General features: G+C 37.1%; 1 protein-coding gene across 1 annotated transcript in view; it reads left to right on the forward strand.

Moving 5' to 3' along the window:
- Positions 1 to 23,239, forward strand: part of LOC133848119 (low-density lipoprotein receptor-related protein 2) — a 179,815-nt gene that overhangs the window by 130,419 nt on the left and 26,157 nt on the right. The window contains 2 exon segments of the mRNA XM_062283515.1: positions 22,326 to 22,490; positions 22,588 to 22,719. Coding sequence (XP_062139499.1) covers positions 22,326 to 22,490; positions 22,588 to 22,719 — 297 coding nt within the window.

The raw sequence follows: 23,239 nt of genomic DNA on the forward strand, positions 1-23,239 counted from the left end.
GCGGTAGTCTAACTGCAATCGCAGCTTCTAAAGTAGCAGCAGCAACAGCAGTTCAAGTAGCATTTAGCAATTTGCTGCTGCTGCAGCAATACGAGTAACTGTTACAGTAACTGCTAATTGGCTTTTAGCTACAACTCACTGCGTGCACAGCAAAGACACGTAATGTCCATTGCAGTGCCTGCTATTCAGATTACACCTCAACGATGCATGCTGAGTAGTTTTTGTTGGTGCATCGAGAAACTGAATTTTCTAGTCTCTTTTCTATGTAAACATTCAATATAACAGCTTTACTAGAAGCCATTTTTTTGTGAATTTCAAAAATATATGCCAGAAATCGATTTGAGAAAATGTCTGAGTTGATTTGTAGCAAAGAAAATCGGAATTAAATTTTGTTTTGTTTGTAGATGAAAAACAATTTTAAATTTTGACACTTTTTATTGTGTAAAAATAAATATAAATGTGCATATTACGTATACGTATTAAAATATTTTCTGTATACAACTAAATTATGGTTAAAATATATTTTTATTATAGAAGACAAGAGTATTCTATAGATTTAAGGTATTTAAATATCATTACGATCTTTTCTCAATTGATCATTGTGGATAAACTTAATTGTTCACATTACGTATACGTAATGTATACTTGGTAGGAAACTACTACTACATATGTGTATGTATGTATATAATTCAATAGGAAAGAAATGAGTAATAATGATACGTCATTGTGATAATCTTTTCATTGTGGCTAAATATGTATAATTATACATATTACGTATACGTAATGAAAATTGTATATTTCATATGCAACAAAATTACTAGTCACATATGTTTTGTGCAGATAGAGCCAGATTATTGATTCTATATTTTATGGCTTTGATCATTGTAGATAAATAAACATACATATGTAAATGCACACATTGCGTATACGTAATTTTAAGTTAATTTCCATAACAGCAATATAACTAGACACAAAATTAGAAGCAGAGAGGAGAAGACTTTTGATTTTGCATCACAACTATTTTATATTTAAGATATTTTTCCTTTCCTTATAAATAGTATAATTCGACATATTACGTATACGTATCGAGTAGTTTATTCAATTATAGCAGTTGACTTTGCATAGGTAAGACAATCAATTTGTTGCGTTTCTATGCATTAGAAAAGTTCGAGTGAAGTTCAACTTTAATCCGCTTATCTTTAATAAACACACTAGTAAAACAATAAACTTGTTGGCCATCGCATGCAACAGTAAACTTCTGGCGCCACCTAGCGTGCATTGCTTGTACATACGATATGTACATATTTATGTGTGTACCGTGTGTGAGAGCTCTTTAATGAGTTGGGGGCATGTGGAATGTGTATGATTGTGTGTGTGTATGTGTGTTGCAAAAAATCAGAAGCTATTCACAAGTCACGTAGCTGCAGACCATGATGTTTCACTGAACAGCTTTTGCTGTTACTTTGGCTGTTGCAGCGAGCTTGTTGCTTGTTTTTTTACCCGCTACCCATAGGGTAGAAGGGTATTATAGCTTTATGCCTACAGAAAATGTATGGAACAAGCAGAAGAAGGCATCTTCGAGTTAATAAAGAAACAGATTAAAAAGGTAAAAAAGAGCCTGTTTGTCACGTTTTTCGGAATATCCAAAGTATAGTATATCCATATGCAAAATATAACTTTTTCTACATTTTAGTATATTTTGGAATTTTTTTTTGTACATTTTAGGAATAATACCGCAATAATACCAATATACCAAATAGAGCTTATGGTATATTTTAATAATAGTTTGTACTCTATATATTAGATGTAGTGATAAATACATATATAACATACACTAAAAATATATTTCAGTATATTTTTGCATTTTTTGGCATTTTAAAAATAATTCCGCACTGTTTTCTTTTAATTCGAAATGAATACCGAGTATATCACAGTCGAGTTGTGTCTTACAACTTTGTTGAACTTCAAGAGTAGCTTTAATAAATGACTAATTATTCGCCTAGTTGCATATCAGTGCATAGCAACGTATCGCAGTCGCCATCGTTGTCGTTATCGTTATCGTTATCGTCATCGTTATCGTTATCGTTTTTTGTATCCGAAGGAGAAAAGGAACGCTGTTAGCCGTAAATAGTGCCTAAATGCGTGCATATCCGGTTGCACAGCGTCGGACAGGTGGCTGAGGCGTTGCTCGGGGCGTGGGCGTGGCAGCAACACGCAAGTAACTTGGGTGCTTGCATGCATGCATGCTTTCGCCTGAAAGCATTCGAAGTCGAAGGCTAGGCGTTAAAAAATGCACTATTTGCAACACTATTTAATGGCAGCAACATCAACATTAACAGCACCAACAACAATAACAACAACAACAATAACGACAGCAAACACAGCAAAAACAATGGCATTTCGGGCTACGCCTTTTGCCACCCAAGCGCGTTCAGCGAAATTGAATTCAATTTTTATGTTTTTCGCTTAATGCGTTCGGTGTTGGGGACTTTGCTATTAACTTTGCTTTCGCTGCAACGGCAACAACAACAAAAACAACAGCAACAACAATGCAGTAGATGCAGATGCCGAGTTGAAGAAGAAACTCATTTGGTGTGCGCACTTCACACGGATGAGAACGATGAGAGCCCAAGCCCAAGCCCAAGCCCAAGCCGAAGCCGAAGCTCAGTGAATGTCTCTCCCTTTTCTTTCTTCGCCTCCCTTTGAGGTTCCCTTGGCAGTTGGCTTGCAATTTCGAAGCAACGACGCGTCGCCAGCGTTGCCGTTGCAGTCTGTGTCAAGGATCTCTCGGTGTTCCATTTTTGTCTATCTCCAACTCACTCGCACTCGCACTCTCACACACCGTTCTCCCTTTTCGCACTTGGTTTATTTTCTGTTTTTGCTGTTTTTTCTCCCTTGCTACTTCGCACTCGTTTGCATTTAAAGTAAAAGTCGCAACATTCATTTTGTTGTTTGTTGTGTGAATAGAAGAGAGGCAAAACGAGAAAAAAACAGCACACACACACACACACACACAGACACACATAAACAACAGCTGGGCACTAAAATTTAACAGTGTCGCCCACAGTCGCGTCTGGCAATATTATGTATAGCTGCAAGCAGCGTGTCGGGCGACACAACCCTGGAACATAAATATGCATAAAAATGTCGCCTCATTCAACGCTTTTATTGCATTTTACGTTGGGGTCACTGCCTCGCTGCTGTTGCTGCTGCTGCCTCCTTCCTCATCTCTTCTCTTCTCTTCTCTCCTCTCCCTCTGTATATGAAGTATATTTTTATTGCTGCCACCTTCTGAGGACGAAGGAGAGTCGTGCGTTTGCCGCCCAAGCTAATATTCTATTTAGTCGCAGTCGTAGTAGGCACACAATATTATGATATTATGACGATATAGTCTGCAGATATGCAATGCAATTCGCTATTGCTTTTGTCATTTAAAGCGGCACTTCAACGTTTGTGTATGTGTATGTGTGTGTGTGTGTTCTGGTTGCTTGCATGACAAACGTTTTGCCACTGACAGTTTTGCGAAGCAAGCAGCAAGCAACTTCAGTTTCAACTCGAACTCTAGCTCGAAACTCTTAAGTTACCCGCAAGTAAATGCATGGCATATGGAGCAAGGAGCGTGGATCAGGGAGCGAGAGGCGACACCACCTGAGCACCACCTATATTGCATGCCAACAAAACATTTTTAGCCAGCGGCGGGGCGAAACTTTGAAGTGCCAACCAAACCAAACCAAGCAAACCGTACCAAGCGAACGAATGCCAATGGAGGAGCTGCTTCTGCTGCTTGGCTCAAGTGCATTAGTTTGCAATTTACTTTGCAGTTTATGAACTGCCTCAGGTTGAGGTAATGTGCATTATTTTGGTTGCTGCCAGTGTGACCAAGCCATAAATATATATCACACACACACACACACACATACACAAGTGTCTCCTTGCATAGTGTTTTGCTACCCTATCGATTTTAGCATTTAACAATGCGCATTTCTCTCTCCTCTTATTAAAATTTGCAGCTCATATATACTATATTTTGCCAAGCTATTTTGTTAATTTATTTTCAACTAAATAATTAGACATTTTGTGAAACAAAGCGGCTAATTAAACTCTTAGATGGCCAAAAATGTTTGCTCTCCAATTGTTTTGCAAATATTTGATTTAAACTTGTCGCAAAAATGCATTTGAAATTTCATTAATTCTATTTGCCACTCTAAAACGCTCTGGGAAATCCATTAGCCAAACTGACTCGATGTCAATTTTAATAACTATTAATGAAATAACACTCAGTTTACAGCAACTGTAACTGTATATTTAAAGCTGTCGATGTGATTTTCAATGCAGGAATTCTTGAATGTTGAATATTCAATCTGCATTCTAAAGAAACACATAAATTGTTCAAATAGAGAACGAAGCTTTAAATTACAAATTATAAATATATATAGATAATATCAAATATATATTATATGCATATATAAATATGTATAAATATATTTAAGGCTATAATTTCTAACAAGTATGAACATTTATAGAATATTCATTACACAAATTAAATTACAATTATGCAAATGAAACATTAAAAGCCTTGATCTTAGAAATAAATTTACTATATCGTTTAACATATATAAAAACTAATATAAATATATTTAAAGCAGTTGATGAATTATAAATTAATTTATATAGAAAATACCAAACCCTTTTTCTATATATACAAAAGATACATATTTCAAAATGTGTAAGAACCTTCAAATAGAAATATTTCCTACTCAACATTACTAAATATTCGATAAATACTAAATTGTAGTATAAGAAAAAAGCAATCACTTTATTTACATTCAAGTTCGGTTCATTTAGCTCTTTTACAGGGTTTGCTGCAGTCGAGCAGACTTGCCTAGAGCATTTTTTCTCAGGAGAACTGCTCGGTAGCAATGTGGCAAGCATTTGCATTTGAAATGTTTATCGGCTGCACATTTTGGTGTTTTTGTCTTTTACAACTCTGCTGCAATTCTCAATTTGCATGCATATTTTGACAAATATTTTCAAATATTCAAGCTCAAAGCGCAACTTTTTGTTATTGTCATTACATAGATGGAGAGGAAGGGCGAGAGAGGAAGAGAGGGAGAGAGAGAGAAGTTTAGTTTAGATAGATAGTTAGTTGTTGTTGTTGCTGCTGCTGCTGCTGCTGATGTTGGTTATTGCCATTGTTGCCGGAATTCCTTAAACGTTTTGCATATTTCATAAACCGAGAATGCTCGCTTAGAGTGAAAACAAAAACAAGCAGTAAAAACAATTGCTTGTTGTTTTTGTTTTTCTCCCAGTTTCCAGTTTTCAGTGTCCATCTTAGTCCCTAATCCCTTATCCCAGACTCAGTCTCCGTCTCCATCTCCATATCCATCTCCATCTCGGTCCCAGTCCCAATCCACAGTCCCGGTTGCTGAGCAGTCGTTGCCATTTTATTTTGCATCACAAAATATTCATAACAATAATTTGGTTTTAATTAAAATTGTGCCGGCTTTTTGTTATTTATTTATTTGGGTCAAACGCAATTGACAATTTCACAGTTCAGCTTGAAAAGGAAAGGACTCTGCCGACGCAGCCTTTTGCACACACACACTCACAACACACACACACATACTTGACACACATGCATATTTCATTTATAAGTAAACATAAATATATTTGTATATGTTACACGTGTATGAAGCATGTATTCACTTTACTCTCTCGAAAAGCTCATAACAATTTAATTAATTTTTCTGTTTGACTGACACGATGCTCGTAGCCAGAATTTATTGTTGCTAGTCTGGATTTGTCTCTCTTGGCCCCAAGGCATTTAAGACCATTTAATTGACCAGCTTTTGCTCCATTCAATTGCAGTTTTCTATTTTTTTTTTGCTTGCCATAATTTACATTTATTTGCTCGCAAAAAAATATTATAAAAAATGTTCACAAGTTGCAATTTATTTCAACTTGAAACGCAATTCATCTAATCGCACGCCTCCATACAGATTAATGTCCTTCGTGGCGAAGGAGGATGAAGGAGGAAGAATGTTAGGAGTGTGTCTCGAAGACTGATCGAGCTAACGGCGCTTAAATTACCGACGCCGACGAAGCGGAAGTGAAAAATAACACTTTGTGCGCCAAAGTGGCGAATTTAATATTTCCGCTCCACTGGCCACGCCCCCACTCGCCTCCCCATTCACGCCCACAATGCAATGGCCACCGTTTGGTCATTTTCTAGCCTCCAGGTCAAAACAGACTGTTGTTGTCGTTGCTCTGGCGCCACAGTTGCCAGCTGACCTGGTTTTTGGGCCAAGCGGCTTTGCACTCATACCCTGGATTGCTGCACGTTTTGCCTGAGTCGATAATGCAACTCACGCCGCATTTCACTCCCCATCCTCCACTTTTGTCTAGGGGGAAAACGCTTAACACGCCTCTGACTCTGATGCGAGATCACTCAATGTCAAATACGAAATTCTCCAAAGTGCTAAATACATTTTAAATGCGCAACAAAAAAGTCGATCCTTTAAAAGATTTTTTTTATGCCTCGACTCTATTTAAATTATATTAAACTTTTAAAGCGGCAAGGAATTCTAGTTGAATTCTAGAATTAAAAATTTCCCATTTCAATTGGAAGTTTTTAGATTCGACAGAATTTAATCAAAGTTCTGTCTTATGAGTTATATATTGAATAACAATTCTTTAAGAAAAGGTTATGAATTTATCTTTTTAAATACAAAAATTCAAATTGAATTCTATATTTAAAAATTTCGTATTTTAGTTGAAAATAATACTTCTATAAAACAGGTTATGAATTCATCTTTATAAAATTTAAAAATGCAAAATTCTGGTTGAATTCTAAAATTAAAAATTTCATATTTCAATTGAAAATTATCAGACTTACCTCAAGATAGTTTCAGCAGAATATATACGAAATTGAGTTCTAGTAGTTGTGTGTTATTCTATAAAAAAAGTAGAGAATTTATCTTCGTCAATATATTTTTTGAATTATAAGTTTAATGATTTATATATAGGTTTAAAAATATATGCTATAACTTTATTGTGAAGACAGACTTCAGCCTTAATTTCAATAAGGCATGAAACCATAAATAAATATAAGATATTTGAGCTTTAATAGTTAATGAGTTCTTTTTTTCAACAAATTTAAAAATGGCAAGAACAACAGTGAATAAATTGATTACACAATTAACAAGATTATATTCATTTATTATTATAATATTCGAAATTTATCTTTATAATATTCTACTTTTATAAAAAAAAAAGATTCATAATTGAATATTGAAATTTATTGAACAAACTCAAGCGTTTGACTTAGTTTAACAAAGCTGTCTTTTTTTGGCAATTCAAGTAAATATATTTAGTGAATTATCTTATAAATTTAAATAAATTAGCCATACATTTTTTAATAAGATTTCAATATAATAAATTGATATATTTTGAAGCTCTTTTTTGAAGTAATGAAACACAACGTTGATAGTTAATAAATTACTTATTATGCAACAAATTTTAAGAAGCAGCTTTGATAGTTAATAAGTTGCTTATTATGCAACAAATTTTGTTAACATTTAATGACATATAAAGCTACAGTTTATTAATTAATATGCAACACATTTTCTAAGAAACTTTTATCAAATAAATTGATAATTATGTTAGTCTGCAGTTATTCCCTATAATACTGAAGAGAAAAGCAATGCTTTTCTTTTCCTTTCATATTCCTTTGTAACATCACAGGGTATCTGGAAGTGCAGCACTTTAGCTGAGTGGCACTTTTGTTTGTGGCCATTGTTGCTTTGGTAATTGTTGGTTATCCTTTTGCAATGGCGTCGCCGTCGTCGCGTTTTACATTTTACATTTTGCGGCCGAGTGCATTGAAATTTGGCCATGTGCTGACCCTTAATCACTGGCTCCCTTCTCTCGCTGATGTTGTTGTTGTTGCTGTTGTTCGTTGGATGGCTGTTGGCCTGTTTGGTTGGTTGGTTGGTTGGTTGTGTTAGCTGCTTGGTTGTTTGGCTGTTTGTGCGATGGCAGCTGCAACTGCAACAGTTGCCCCACGGCATGGCAGCCATCGCCATCGCCATCGCCATCGATTATTAACACCACAACACTGGACGGCAAAGGATAGCAGCAACAGCATTGGCCCAAGAGCGTTGAGTCTTAACGTCGCGACGCAACGTGTTTGCCGTGATTTACCGCGTGTAGTGAGGAGAAGGAGGAGGAGGAGGAAAAGGAGGCGGCAGGACATTGTGTATACTCGAGTGAGGCTTTAAGCTTGGCCCAAAATGCATTTCATCAATTGCAGGCAATTAAAACGCAAAACGCAGCAATTTCCAATAATACGCAGCTGGCGAGCTGCCACACAATGCCACCGTCACCGCCACGCCCCGTTCCGCCCCCCCTGCGCGCCTGCTGTTGTTTGTGGTGGCTGCTGCTGCCACCGAAAAAACAAGGCCAAAATTGTTTACCGGGGTCTAATGCTAATTTCGCGCCGTCTGGCTGGCCCATAAACAACAAAGCAAGCGCCAGAGAGCAGTTTGTTGGGGAGTGTCGAATGATTTCATTTTGAATGCGATTTGGCCGATTTGCCCGATTGCGTTTCATTGCGCTTCAAAAATTTGAAATTAATGTGGCCGACTCTGACTAGTCAGAGGACACGCGCTCTAATTGCTCTCTGCGAAGCAACAGCCAGCAAATTTAAGAATTTTGATTTAAAGCCAATTGCGTTGCACACGCCAAAAAAAAGAAGAAGAAGAAGCTGGCAGCAAACAAGTCGACGTCGACGTCGACGTTGCCCCAAAAGAATAAAACTGACAACAAAAGGCGGAGACGTTGTCATAAAATGGCAGCTGCAAGCAACTTCTTGAAGATGCCACACGCCGCGGCGTCTGCGGCTGTTAAACTTTGCGGTGTCGCGTTGGCTAATGGCGTTGTCACACACACACACACACTCGCACACACACACACACACGCAGCTCGACACACAACAACACATGCTTTGGCGAAAATGGCAGACGACACGAGCGGAAATGCTTAGCTGGGATTTCTTGCAACGAGGCGACGCTACGATCCAAAAGGCAGGGCGCTGACAATGTCATTTGTTTCCGGCTACGTGCACTTTGCACGTGCTTGGTCAGCTGTTGTTGTTGCTATTGCTGTTGCTGCTGTTGCTGCTGACAGTGTTGCCAGCGATGCTGCTGTTATTGTTCCCTTTGCTTCAGCACTCTCTGCTTCAACTGTCAACAAAAGTTTTTCCACCTAAAATGCTTGTCACCTGCTGCGTTTGCAACTGCAAACCCAACTTCAATTAAACATAATTTGTGCAGTTTATAAGCGCCAGCCACAAACAGCAGCAGTTGCTGCTGCTGCCTATCTTTGCTTCCTTCCCTCCTCCCTACTCTCTCTCTCTCTCTCTCTCTTCCTTAGCACTCTCTACTCCACTTCACTCTCTTCTGCTGTCTTGTCTGTCTGTCTGTCTGCTTGGCTTTGAAGTCATCAGGCCAACAAATGCTCTTGCACGTCAGCGAGTCTAATTATGCATCTAATTAGTGACTGCTTGCAATTCTCCCATCAAATTATTTTTGCAGCTTTTGCCTTAATAAAGCCAACCCACAAAAGACACTCAGCTAAATACACACACACACATGCACACACACTCGCTGGCAGGTGGCACTGCATTTAATTTCAGAATTTAACACGCATGCCTTTACATGCAAAATCTACATGAATTTTCTGTCGCCATAATGAAACTCACTGATAATGAAGGTATTTGAAGTCACGCCGTAAAATTCTAGCAAAATATAACTGACATTTCTGACGATAAATATTTAAGATTATACGAGACAACTTGTTGAAAGAATTCTAGCAAAATATAACTAAAACTTTTGACGATAAATATTTAAGATTATACGCGACAGTTCATTGAATTTATTTTAATTATCTATAAAGTTACTTTCACAGAAATTAGAATTACATATTGTACTATTTGTAAATTCACTGTACGAGTTTCACATGATCACTTCAAGCTGCAAAAGTGACAAGATAGACTGCAGAAAGTGTGCGAACATAAACGATCAAGTTAATCAGAAGAAGATGCTTTTTGTTTAGCTGAGGCAGTTCAAAAGTTGAGAACAGCCAAAAACGTTGCACGAAGCAATAAATACTTTTGATTATCTAACATAAAAAGTCGCTACTAAGTTAAAGCAATTGCTATTAACGCAGAAGACGTTGCTCTATTTCTCTAACAGAAGAAGTTGATACTGAGGCACTCAAATTAAAGCAGAAGACGTTGCTCCATTCCACGGCGAAGTCAATGTCTAGCGGAAGAAGATGCTAGATTGCATGTATATAACAGAAGAAGGTGTTGCTAAACAACGAAAAGTAGAACAAATAGAACGAGACGCCAAAAATAGATGTCGACGCTAGTTTCGATTGTCTAAGGGAAGAAGTTGCTACTAAGGTAGAGAATGTGCTCGTTTTGTCTAACGGAAGAAGTTGCTACAAAGCAGCTGCATATAAGCAAAGCAGAAGCTGGGATAGAGGGAGACAGACATATGAGTAACAGCAAAGAATGCTAGCTGATCGTGTCTAACAGAAGGAGTAGTTGCTAAGCTAAGCTAAAGGCGTTGTTGCATTCTGTCTAACGGAAGAAGTTGCTACTAAGCAACATAAAGCTGTTAGAAAGAGATGCAAATATGTCTAACAGAAGAAGTTGCTAGTTTAAATTGTATAAGAGAAGCTGTTGCTAGTAAAGCTGAAGATGCTGTTACATGTAAGTATGTATGTAGCTAGCTTGGAACGCAGTTTCGGCTGTTGTATTTTTTTCGATTACTTTGAGGCATGCAGGAATTGAATGAAAGCAAGTAAAAATGCAATTTTGAAATAGAGACAGTAAAAATATGGATTTTTAAAAGAGGATTTTTGAGACTTCAAACTTTAAATATGTTACAAAATTAAGTATATTTCTTGCTATTAAAATGTAGAAATTTAGAACTTTGATTTATGATTAGTTCAATTGAATATGTGTAACAGCATAAATCATTATGAAGTTTTTGTTTCTGTCGCACTGCTAATTAAGAATTCACAGCTGTATAAAAGTCAAGCACAAAGTAAATCAAGGGAAGTATTCTCTATACAAAAATATGTTGCTCTTTACTCTTATTTTAAATGAAATGAAGAAACTTTTCAACTTAAATTTCATTTCGCTGACCTCTCACATTAATGATAATAATAATAATAATAAAAGTGTTTAAATATTGATGCATCGGAAATCATATATTTTTATATATGTATGAAAATACCAAATATCGAAAAGTGCCTCGTTGTTGTGTGGCAGTTTTTTTTGTCAGTGGGAGGAACAATTCAGTCTCTGGGCAGATCGCATCCCTTTATGGCCGAAGCAGAGACGATGTCGTCGATGAGGACACAAAGAGATGGTATTTGGAATTTTTGGCAACTTTTGCTCTGTTGGGCAACGACTTTGTTGCCTTATGGCCAGAAACTTTAAATAGTTGTTGCCTCTAACTACGGTCCATAAGAGTGTGTTTAGTTTTCAACTATTTTCAAGCAGGAGCGGGGATAGAAAATCTTTGATGCCTTGACTAAAAGTTGCCGCACAGCCGCAAACTGCCAAACAGCTATGGCAAGGACGCTGCCTCAACACACTCCTTCCCTCTCTCTCTCTCTCTCTCTCTCTCTCTGTTTTTCTCCTTGCCGGTCACTTGCCTGTTGCCCCTTCTCTTCCCTTTCCCTTTCTCGTTCCCATTCCACATCCAGCTTGGCACCAGCACATTATCAAAATGCACGTTATTAGGTATTATGTTGTTGTTGTTTGTTTTTTTGTCTGCTCCAACTCCAGCGGCAGCAGCTACAGCTTCTATTTGTTTTTATTGTTATTGCCAATGTTATGGTTGTTGTTCGTGCTGCTGCAGTATCAACGGTTTTAAAAGCTTACAAAATATTTGTAATTTTGTCACGTTTTAACTTTGGCGACGTCACTTAAAATTACATTTAACAAAAAAAAAAAACCGAAAAACGAACGACGGAAATACGTAATGTTTGTCTGCGATTTTTTCTCGTTTTCGTTTTCGTTTTTTGTTTTACTTTGTCGCAAAAATCAAAAGTTGATGGATGGGTCTACAGATACTGTCGCTCAGCCCTCCAGCCCATTCTTCAAATTCTTTTCGTGAATTTCTCTGTGTGAGTGTGTGTGTGTGGGTGTGTGTGTTGAGCGTGTGTGTGTGCCCAAGACTCTTAAGTTGCTCACGTGCTGTGAGGAGCATAATGAAAATCATGCTGGCCATGCGATTGACAAACAAATGCAAAACACAAAGCTAACAAAAAAAATAAAAATATAAAGAAGAGCGGCTCCAAAGACAAATAGAAACACAAATACACGAATTCGAATATACGAATGTGAATGTGAATGCTGAACATGTGACTGGAAATACTTACAGTGGGGAGCAAAATTGAGTACATGTTTGCATATTTCACATTTCGGAGCGAATGATAAAGAAAACAGTAAAGCAAATGGAAAAAAAGTTTGTTCTCTTTATTCAATATGTAATTGACTATACATTAACGAGAAAAGATCAACGAAGAAGTGCACAAAGAAGAAAAGAAAACTTGAAAACAAAAACAACTCGTATGTACTCATTTATGCACCTTTGACATTTTAAACTTCTTATCTGCAAAAGAATCAAAAATTTACCGTTAATTGTCATCTTATTGCTTTTGCTTTGTTTCTTAGACTTATTGTAATGTGCTTATTATGATTTAAAGTGTCAACGTGGTTACATTGAAAGAGAAGAGCAATTTTTATTATTATTTCAAAATTATGCGTAAATTGAGTCAGGACGTGGAAAATTCGATAATAGGTCTTACCGAGAAAGGATGTTCGTCCCGGATAATATCCAGTAAACTCGGAATAAGTCAGTCGGTGGTCATACGTGTCCAAAAAAGACGCAAAGTTTCGGTTGAATCCCCTCTCAGAGGCCGTCCTCGACTTTTAAACGATGCGGATGCTCGTCATATTATGGCTAATATGAGAAAGGACAAGTTCTTAACGCCTAAGGGGGCTTCTTTAGAGATAAATAAAGATGTTAGTCGATGGACAGCTCGAAGAGCACTTCAAAGAATTGGATATGTTGCAGCAGTAAAAAAAAATAAACCTGCGTTGTCGGCCAAAAATGTGAAGGCACGTTTATGTTTTGCCAGACAGCACCGAAATTGGACTATAGATGACTGGAAGCGGGTAATTTGGTCAGATGAAACAAAGTTTAATAGATTCCAATCAGATGGAAAACAATATTGCTGGCGCCGGCCCGGTGAAACAATCCAACGACACCACGTTAAGCAGACTGTAAAGCATGGTGGAGGCAATATAATGGTTTGGAGCTGTTTCAACTGGTGGAACATTGGACCAATGCACAAAATAGAAGGGATTATGAACAAAGAGCAATATCTAAGTATTTTGAGGAACCATCTTCCCGAATTTATTGATCGCAGTGCTTACAACGAAGCTGAAATCGTGTTTCAGCAGGATGGAGACCCGAAGCACACTGCAAAAGTCGTCCAGAAATGGCTAATGGACCAAAATTTTCAGTTGATGCAGTGGCCGGCTCAAAGCCCTGACCTAAACCCAATCGAAAATTTGTGGTCAATAGTCAAAAGACGATTGGGACAATATAATTCAGCTCCATCAAACCTCGCAAATTTATGGGAAAGGGTGCATGAGGAGTGGCGCCGTATACCCAAAGAAATTTTGGAAAACCTTGTGGAGAGTATGCCAGACCGTATTGAAAGCGTCATAAAAAATAAAGGTTTATGGACGAAATATTAATTTTTTACTAAAAATTCCATTTAACGATCTTGTTTGCAGATAAGAAGTTTAAAATGTCAAAGGTTCATAAATGAGTACATACGAGTTGTTTTTGTTTTCAAGTTTTCTTTTCTTCTTTGTGCACCTCTTCTTTGATCTTTTCTCGTTAATGTATAGTCAATTATATATTGAATAAAGAGAATAAACTTTTTTTCCATTTGCTTTACTGTTTTCTTTATCATTCGCTCCGAAATGTGAAATATGCAAACATGTACTCAATTTTGCTCCCCACTGTATGTGATATGCAAAACAGTTCGCTGTTTCTCTAAAGTTGATCCTGTCTTAAGCAGTGGACATGGAATTCATTTCATGCCAGCTTAAAACTAACAAACATAAACACTAGAGAATTTTGCACAAATTTTCTCAAATTTCTGCCATCCAGTTTAGGAAAATTAAAATGTACAAAGAGGAAAACTGAAATAATGCATAAAAGAAAGAAATGTAGAAAGCTTCTAAATAAATAAAGAGGAGATTGCAATAAAGCTAGGAACAATAGTAAGAATTAACAAAAAAAAGTCTTTAAGAAAACAACAAAGATGATTATAATTTACATAAAAAAAAAGAATCTATCAAGCACCAAATTGAAAAACCAACGGGGAAAAAAGTTTAAGATCTTGTCAAGAAGCATTAGAATAGCGCAAAAGAAATTAAAAAATTATAGTAATATAAACGTAACAACAAAGATGATTCTAATTACAACAAAAGAGCAGCCATCAATTAAAATTAGATTTGTTGTTAATCAAAAAGTAGCCGTTAAATAACAAATTGAAAAACAAAATCATCCAATTATTTAATCTCCTTAAAATTAAGAAAACACAATAAAGAAAAGAAATTATTTAAATACAATTCCCATAAAATATTATTAAAGTGAAAAATGTATAAATGCGATTCTAATTCCTAAAAAGAAAACCAGTTACAAAACAACAAATGGAAGAAAGTCCTTGCTTTATTAATAAAATGGAACATTTAAGATTAAATCAAGAAAAATTCCAAAAAACAAAGAAAAGTGATTTACTTGATATACCGATAGCTATCGCATCGAATATCGTGACTACATATATCGTCTTCTCGTCTCGTTGTAATCGTAATCGTTGCGTGCGTCCGTCAATAACAAGCATTACCACAAAGTTGACACAACACTTTTTGCGAGTTTAATGCGCTGGGAGTGCATAAAAAACAGCTTATGTTGCAAATATCGCACTCTCTCCCACACACACACACACACTCACACACACACATACAAATGTGCACGCACATAAATCAATGTTTGTGCACAGACAAACAAGGCAAAAAAAAAAGGGAAAAAAGAACGGGAATCGCCAGCCTGAAAAGCGTAAAAAGAAGTTGTTCGGTGCTCTCCTAAGTATGCCATGAATAGATGGCTAACCATACAGATTCCGATTACTGAATATAACTACCGCAAAATCACAGATAGTGTCAGTGTGTTGCACAGTGCACAGTTGTACGTGTGGCAAGCAGAGAGCCAGCTTGCAACTTGCAACCAGTAACTTGCAACTGGGAAGTCGCAACTTGGCTACTGCCAACTGGCAAGTGGCATGCAAGTGGCTTGCATTTAAAGTTACCATTTCTCTTTTTCGATTTTCTACATTGCCGTCATGAATTTCCATTACTCACACACCGAACACTGCACTGAACGGTGCGGTGCGGTGGAGTAAGGAGTAAGGAGTAAGGCATCGCATTCGGCAATAGTAGCCAGAGTACAGTAAACTCTCAGGAATTATTACACACTTGGACACTTCCGAGTGTGTGCTTGGTATTTGAAATATGCGGAGATTAAGAATTATCATTTCTATTGAACAATTGATTAATGTGCACAACTTTGCTTCGACCTATATTTAATGCTTTCCCGTTTTTAAAGTTTTCAAATATATTATTGTGCATTACTTTGCTTGAAGAAAGTTAAAATGAAAAAGTTGTTGAAGTTTGATTACTTAATAATATTACATTTCTGTTTAATCTCCTTATATATTATGCAATTTTTGTTAAATTTTGTTTAACAATTTATCAAATAGTTTTCACTTTTTCACATCGCTCTTCGTGGTAATTTTATTGCAGACTCATTTGTATATTTATATAATTTATTGAATACTTGAAATGTAATTTTATTACATTATTACTAAATGAAGAAATTCGAAACTATATAACTTGAATTTCAATTTCTCTACAATATTATTGAGTGAATTTAATTTTCAGACTTATTTTATATATAATACTTTCTTAAAAAATACTTCCATTGAAGGTTAAAGTGTTTTGCCATTTTTATTGTGTATCTATTAAATGGTAAATTGTAATATATTTTTTGTTAAACTATTTACCAATTTAATAGTTAAAAAAATGAGCAACAACATTTTTAAATTTGTGTTAAGTCTGTTTAAAACTTGAATTTCAATTTGTCTATTATTGAGTAAATTTCATTTTCAAACTCATTCCGACTTCATATATTTATTTTGATGGAGTAGAATATTTATTTGAATGTCTACTGTAGGAGAGCATTCGCAAAATGGTGGGAAGCGGATAACACGCCAAGCTTCGAGATTCATCAATGAATTTATCAGTTTTTATAGGCAATTTATTATTTATTGATGGCAATGCGAGTGGTTGCCTCTTTGCCGTTGCCGTTGTCGTTGCTGTTGTCGTTGCTGTGGCTGTGGTAGTCGATGGCCATGGATGTGTGTGGTAACGTCTGCATAAAGTCAATCCATCTCTAGCATACTTTTTGGGGCATCTGTTCGAGTAACTTTCAGCAACATATTTGGACGCTTGGCGCTTCGTTTATGGCACTTTTTAGTTCGCTTTTACACAGCTTCCAGTGTGTGTGTGTGTGTGTGTGAGTGTGCGTGTAATGCGGTCGAAACATGAAGATAAAAGACAAAGAGTAAGAGAAAAAACAAGGCAAGGAAACGTGCAGAGAAATGTACAAGTTTCAGTCAAGAACTCTGCGTGTGCGTGTGTGTGTGTGTGTGTGATGCCAACTTTCGCGGACGCGCAAAGAGTTATACGAAAATAATGAAGACACATCATAGAAGACGTTCTGCCTCCCCTCCTTTCCCCTTTCCCTGTTCCCCTCTCACCACTCACCACTCTCCACTTCCTCAAACGATTTCCTTTTGGCTGTGTGTAATCGTTTGACTGTTGGTCGCCGCAAATTATTGCAGTTGCCCTCCGCATGACGGTGAATCGAAAATCACGTATACGCCACTTTGGCTGAGTAGCACATTTGTGCGTCCCTGATTTTTTCCGGGGGATGCAAGAAGAGGGGAGGAGGGAGCAGGGAGCAGGGAGGAATGGGCGCTATTTGTATTTGTGTGCAATTTAGTACATGGCATGTTAATGCTATATTTACGCGTGGGAGTGCCACATTAATTATTTATAATGGCGCATTGATTATTGAAAAGCATAAAATGGCCAATGAATATTACATTCTACGCTCATGTCACTAAATCACGAATGACAAATGTAGCTACAGCGCAAAGTATTGAATATAATAAATTTCAACAAATAACATAGCAACTGAACAGAGCAGAGAAAAAAATGTGAACCAGAAAACAGACACATGGTTATCCCAGTGCATAAACAAATAAACTGTTGAGGAGTTTGCTCGACTGCAAGAGACGCAGTAAAAACAAATGTTGACTAATAATAAGAAGCAAATTTATTACAATTAGTATTGAAAGACAACATTAGCATTAATTCCAAAAGTTTGTCTGTCAAATTGCAACTGATATGCCTCATCATACCCCATCTTATTTTTTGTAGTTTATTTTTTATTTTAAAGACTCCATTGGGTACAGCAAATAAAAATGTAAATGGCAAACGCAAGTGTTTAAAGGCTCTTCTTATACACATAAATAAATATTTCCCAACTCGCATATGCATAATAAAACATTAAATGCACAGGAGTATTCGGCTGCTACATGAAATGGGTTAAAAAAAAAAATGTAAGAAAAAAGAAAATAAAATAATAATAAATGCTCATATTTATGCAGAATAACCCGCGACGAACAACAATCAAAGTACTTTATGAAGAAACGCATCAAATAAAAAGAGCAAATTAAATAAATAAATAAAAATTAATATGCAAAATTAAAACATACGCACCATGGCAAAACAGACAAAAACAAATAATAACAAATACAAATAATAAAAAACACAAGCAAAGGCAACACAGCAACAGTCAAACAAACAACAGCGAAGCGAGCAAACAACAAACACACCCACACACACACACACACACACTCAGCAGGCAAAAGGGTTAAAATCATGTTAAATAAATAAATGTAACGCCAAAAAGACGCCAAGTAGATGATCTGATAAGTTTCCTTTTTATTACTCGACTTTAGCGTGTTCCTTTTCATCGGCAGAGTTTATTATTATTTAATAGTTGTGTGAATGTCGTAATTATTTTTAATTTCTAGTAATCTTTTTAAAAAGGGTTATAAAGGAATTTGAAGCAGCGGAGAAGCTGCGGCTTAAGCTAAATAATAAAACATAACAGAGTAACTCAGTCTAATCGACATTTTTTCATGAAGTGGCTTGAAGTGGCCAACAAAACCTGCATTTTATATATTATATAAATAAAAACTATAAATATTCTAATATTATAAAATGCTTAATTTAAATTGCAATTTAAAACAAGTAAGAAAGCTACAGTTGAGTGTGCTCGACTGTTAGATATCCGCTATCCATTTTGAATTAAAGCAAAAGGGCGTGGTATTTTAGTTAAAATTTGCCGAATAATATACCGCAAAAAATAGTATAAAATATTATAGGTTATATTTGGTATATTTATATTGTAGAGTGTGGTATTGATCTTAAAATCTACCAAACAATTTACCGCAAAATACTACAAAATACTGAAAGCTACGTTTGGTATATTGGTATAGTACAATATAGTACATATTATTCCCAATATAAAAAATACTGAAAATATACCAAAGTATAAATTTGGCTTACTGATACAGTACTACTATCAAACTATACCATAGAATGCAAAATATACCAGATTGTCAGGCAAAGCAACCATGACCCTTAGTACGTAGGGAATCTACAATATGTAGGTGTTCATACAGACAGACAGACATGGCTATATAGTCTCGTCTAGGGTTGGAGGTGTCACTTTCTGGGTAGCGGGTAAAGAAAGTTTAAACATATTTCAATGACCATAATTGGGTTGAAAAACTTAATTTAAAATTGCATATTTATATGGAAAGCAAGGCAATTTATGGCAAGTGATTGCAACAATTGATATGAGCATGTTTTTGGAGTGGCATATTAGCTGAAAAGTGAAGGATCAGAGTAGAGAGATATATGTACGAGTATGTAAAAGAAGAGGGCATCAAGCAAAAAAAAAAAAACAAAAGCAAAGCAAAAGAACACGAAGCGTTGCCAGACAAGAGCCAGACTCGGACAGACAGCTGGCATAATTGCAAGCTCAAACATCAGGCTGGACAGACATAGAGAAAGAGACGGAGAGAGAGAGAGAGGCACTTCTCGTTCGGGGACTCATTAGTATGCACACAGGCGGCCTATTATTTTTAGCGCTGACGTGGGCGTCGACCGAGCCGAGACTGACTCGACTCGACTCGACTGGGCAACAGAGTCGCAGTTGGAGAGTCGCAGGAGGCTGTCGCTTGTCAAGGGGCAAACACACATACACACACACCCAGTTGTGCTCACGTTCACGTGTCCGCATTTTCAGCGCTATGTGCAATTTGTGTGCTTCTTTTTTAATGTATATTTGATGATTTTTTCGTTCGATGAACGAAGCGAACGGCAGGCAACGGAGCTGGGCAATGCCATTGCACATACTTCAAAGGGCCTTTCGGGCACTTATTAATAATAATGCACGTGCGCGTGGAAAAAACAATGCACGATTGCACTCAAAAGCACCTATAATTAATGGCAAAAAGCAATTTAAATGCAAATAAAACACATGAGTCGCCAATTTACTACTACGACTACTACAACAACAAGAACAACAACAACAACAACTAGCTACTAATTATGCTGTAGCTGACACCTACAATGTGCTCGAGTGCAAAAATTGCAAAATGCAAACTGCAGAATTGCAGGCAGTGGATGTATCTTTTTGGTTGCTGCCAAGTGCTAAACAATTGGAGCTTAATTTGTTTGTCAACGCTAGCAAAGCGACGCTGTCACCGAGGAAGAAGATAGATAGATAGATGGGCAGAGAGGGAGAAAGGGAGAGAGGGGGACAGACAGGCAGGCAGGCAGGAAATGATGAGAGGAAGTCGCAACTTGGCTACGTGCCGCTGCAGCCAACTGGGGGAAACTAAGGATGTGCTGGCAAGGAAACTGGCTGGCAAGTGACTCCATAAACACGTCTAACAGCAACGGGAGCAACTACAGCAACAGCAACAACAACACCAACAACAGGAGCTACGACAAGAGGCAACGTTATGTGACACACGGGAGAAATTAATGCTGCCAAAATGCGCCGGCTGCGCTCATTTCTGCTCTGTCGCTGCGGCACGTTCCCCAAACAGCCGCAGCAACAACAAGTAGAGTGGCAGACGACGACGACGACGACAACGACGACAACAACAGCCTAGGCACAACGTGCTAAAAAAGAACTTGCTGCAGAGATTTAGCCACAAACTTGCCAACTTTAATGCCAAACGACAACATGTTGTTTTTGTCTCTCTGTCTGCACTGTGCCCATTTCTCTCTCTCTCTCTCTCTCTCTCTCTCTCTCTCTCTCTCTCTCTCTCTCTCTCTCTATCCCTCTTTCCTTCTCTGTCTTTGTCTGTTATGGCTGCTGGCTGCTCCTTTAATTTTAAGGCAATGTCGAAACAAGAGGCAGCAAACAATCGCTGCCAAAACCAATCCCGTTTGTCGTGTTGTAATCATAATAGAAATATGAAAATCTCACAAATAGCCTCGGCAAGTGTGGTCAATGTCACTGGCAACTGGCAACAGGCAACGTTGCCTGCAACACTACGCCACACAGCATACCCTAAAAAGTGTAGCTTGGGTATATGTTGCGTATACGCAATATTTGCGCCTTTCATGTTCTTTGCAAATTTATTGACAAACTTTTTAAAATAATCAAAGTTCAAATAAATTGATACATTCAAAAAGGGTTTTCAAGTAGAATTATAGCTTCAATGGGTATATGTTGCGTATACGTAATATTCACAACTTTCTTTTATTTTCTAGGATTGACAAATTAAAACTAAAATAAATTTAAAAATTAATTTCATGCTAAATATAAACTATTTTTGTATTTACAAATCTTTTCAATACTTTAAAGTTGCAAAAATTCTAAAAACAAAATGATTTTCTATTTTTCATTGAATATGTTTTGAAAATTTAATGCTTATGTGAAAGATAATAAAATATTTCAATATTCAAATTTGCATTTAGTAAGTGCTAGAAAAAAGTATTTCAAGAAAATTAGCCTTAGTCCTTCTGGCTCATCTCAATAAGCAATTGTGTTCGTTATTTCAATAATAATTTAAAGAAAATGTAAAGTTACATTTCAAATTTTATGTTCAACAAAGTTTATGCAAATTTAATTTATTAAAGTTAAAATACAAATAGGCTACTGGTAATAAAGTTAATAATTTCATAAGAAAAGTCGAATTAACTCAAATGATAAGCAATAAATTTTTTTAATTAAAGTTAAGTTAACTGTCCCTTGAAATTTTAACTCAACTTTAATTTTTAAAAATGTGTTGATATCATTTGATTTATTTCTCTATTTATTTTAAAATAATAAACTTCATTTGTTGAATATAGTACTTCAATTAAATAAACAAACCTCTCCTAATACTTTAACAAATTCATTGTAAAATTTGTGCTGCCAGGGTATATTGAGAGCAGGGCAAAGCGATTTGTCCGTTCACCTTTCAGCATTGTTTGCAGTTGTTTGTTATTGTGGCCCAGAGCTTAAAGTTGGCACAGCGGCAGCAGAGTTTTCTATAGGCTTTTGTGATTGCAGTGGGCAAAAGGCGGGTTTATTATGTTCGATGCTTGTTTTTCCAGAGCCATTGTTACTGTCCTTGTTGCTGCTGTTGTTGTTATTATTATTGTTGTGTGTGCTGTGTGTTGTGGATAATCCAGAATATAAGAGCGAGTGAAGTTGCTTAAATGCAGTGCGTTTAAAGACTTTGCCAAAGTCTTTACGGGCATGAATGAATATTTATCAATTGAATACTGATTGCCATTTACCCCAAGCACAACTTGAAGAACGAACGGTGACAAATCATGCAACGTGGAGGCGAACTCCTGCTGCTGCTGCTCCTGCTGCTGATGATGATGATTTGTGCCTGAGCAGCGAGCAGCGAACAGCGAGCAGCATAGCGAGTGCTTTATGACAACGTCCAGCTTTTCGATTGCATCACTTTATCCCTGTCTAACCAAGGTGTCTTCTTCTCTTCTCTCCATCCATTTGCAGACACGCGATTTGGCGAGGGCGCCGGCATCAGTTCGATAGCTCCATCGGAATTTCCATGCCCACCGGAAATGTTTCGTTGCAACAACGGCAAATGCATAACGTCGCATTGGGTGTGCAATTACCAAAAGGATTGCGACGATGGCGAGGATGAGATGCAGTCGTGTCGTAAGTAAAATATCCCAACAATATGCACCAGCAGCAGGCAATCACTCATATATCTCTCTCTCTCTCTCTCTCTTTCTCTCTGTCTCTTTCGCTATAGCGCCTCCGGAATGTGAGACACCTCAGCTAAATTGCGGGCAATATGTTTTCAATAAGACGTACTGCATCCCACCGCATCATCGTTGCGACATGATCGAGGACTGTGAGGACAAGTCGGATGAGTCGCAGTGCAGTAAGTATACGCCGCATATTTCTACAAATTGCCTCAGCTTCTTCCCCTTTGTCCCCCCCACCCTCTCTGTCCCTCTCTCTTGGAGCTTTGCTCGTGTGCTGCCTTCTTGCTTTCAATGCAAATTTGTTGACTCAACAAATATTTGTAAGCATCTCTCGCAGCGACTTCCACAACTACAACACAAATACTTACGAGTGTATGCGTGTGTGTGTGTGTGTGTGCGTGTGTGCGCCAACAATTTGCTTAGCAAAATGTTTACATTTTATTATACCAATTTTATTTATGCAAATTTTGCCAAATTTACACACACACGCACACAAACCGCATTTTGTTGGTTGTTGGAATTTGGCAATCGCTGAAATTTCGCTCTCCCTCATATGTGTGTGTGTGTGTGTAAGGATGTGTGTGTGTGTGTGTGTGTGTGTAACCTAAGGTGTGCAGCACAAAGCTAAAACCATTTGGCCCCGCCTTTGATAAAAGCCCCGCCTCTGACTTACAAGAATTGTGGCCAAAGGGGAAT

This window comes from Drosophila sulfurigaster, chromosome X (genome assembly GCF_023558435.1).
Source record: "Drosophila sulfurigaster albostrigata strain 15112-1811.04 chromosome X, ASM2355843v2, whole genome shotgun sequence".
Taxonomy (NCBI): Eukaryota; Metazoa; Arthropoda; class Insecta; order Diptera; family Drosophilidae; genus Drosophila; species Drosophila sulfurigaster.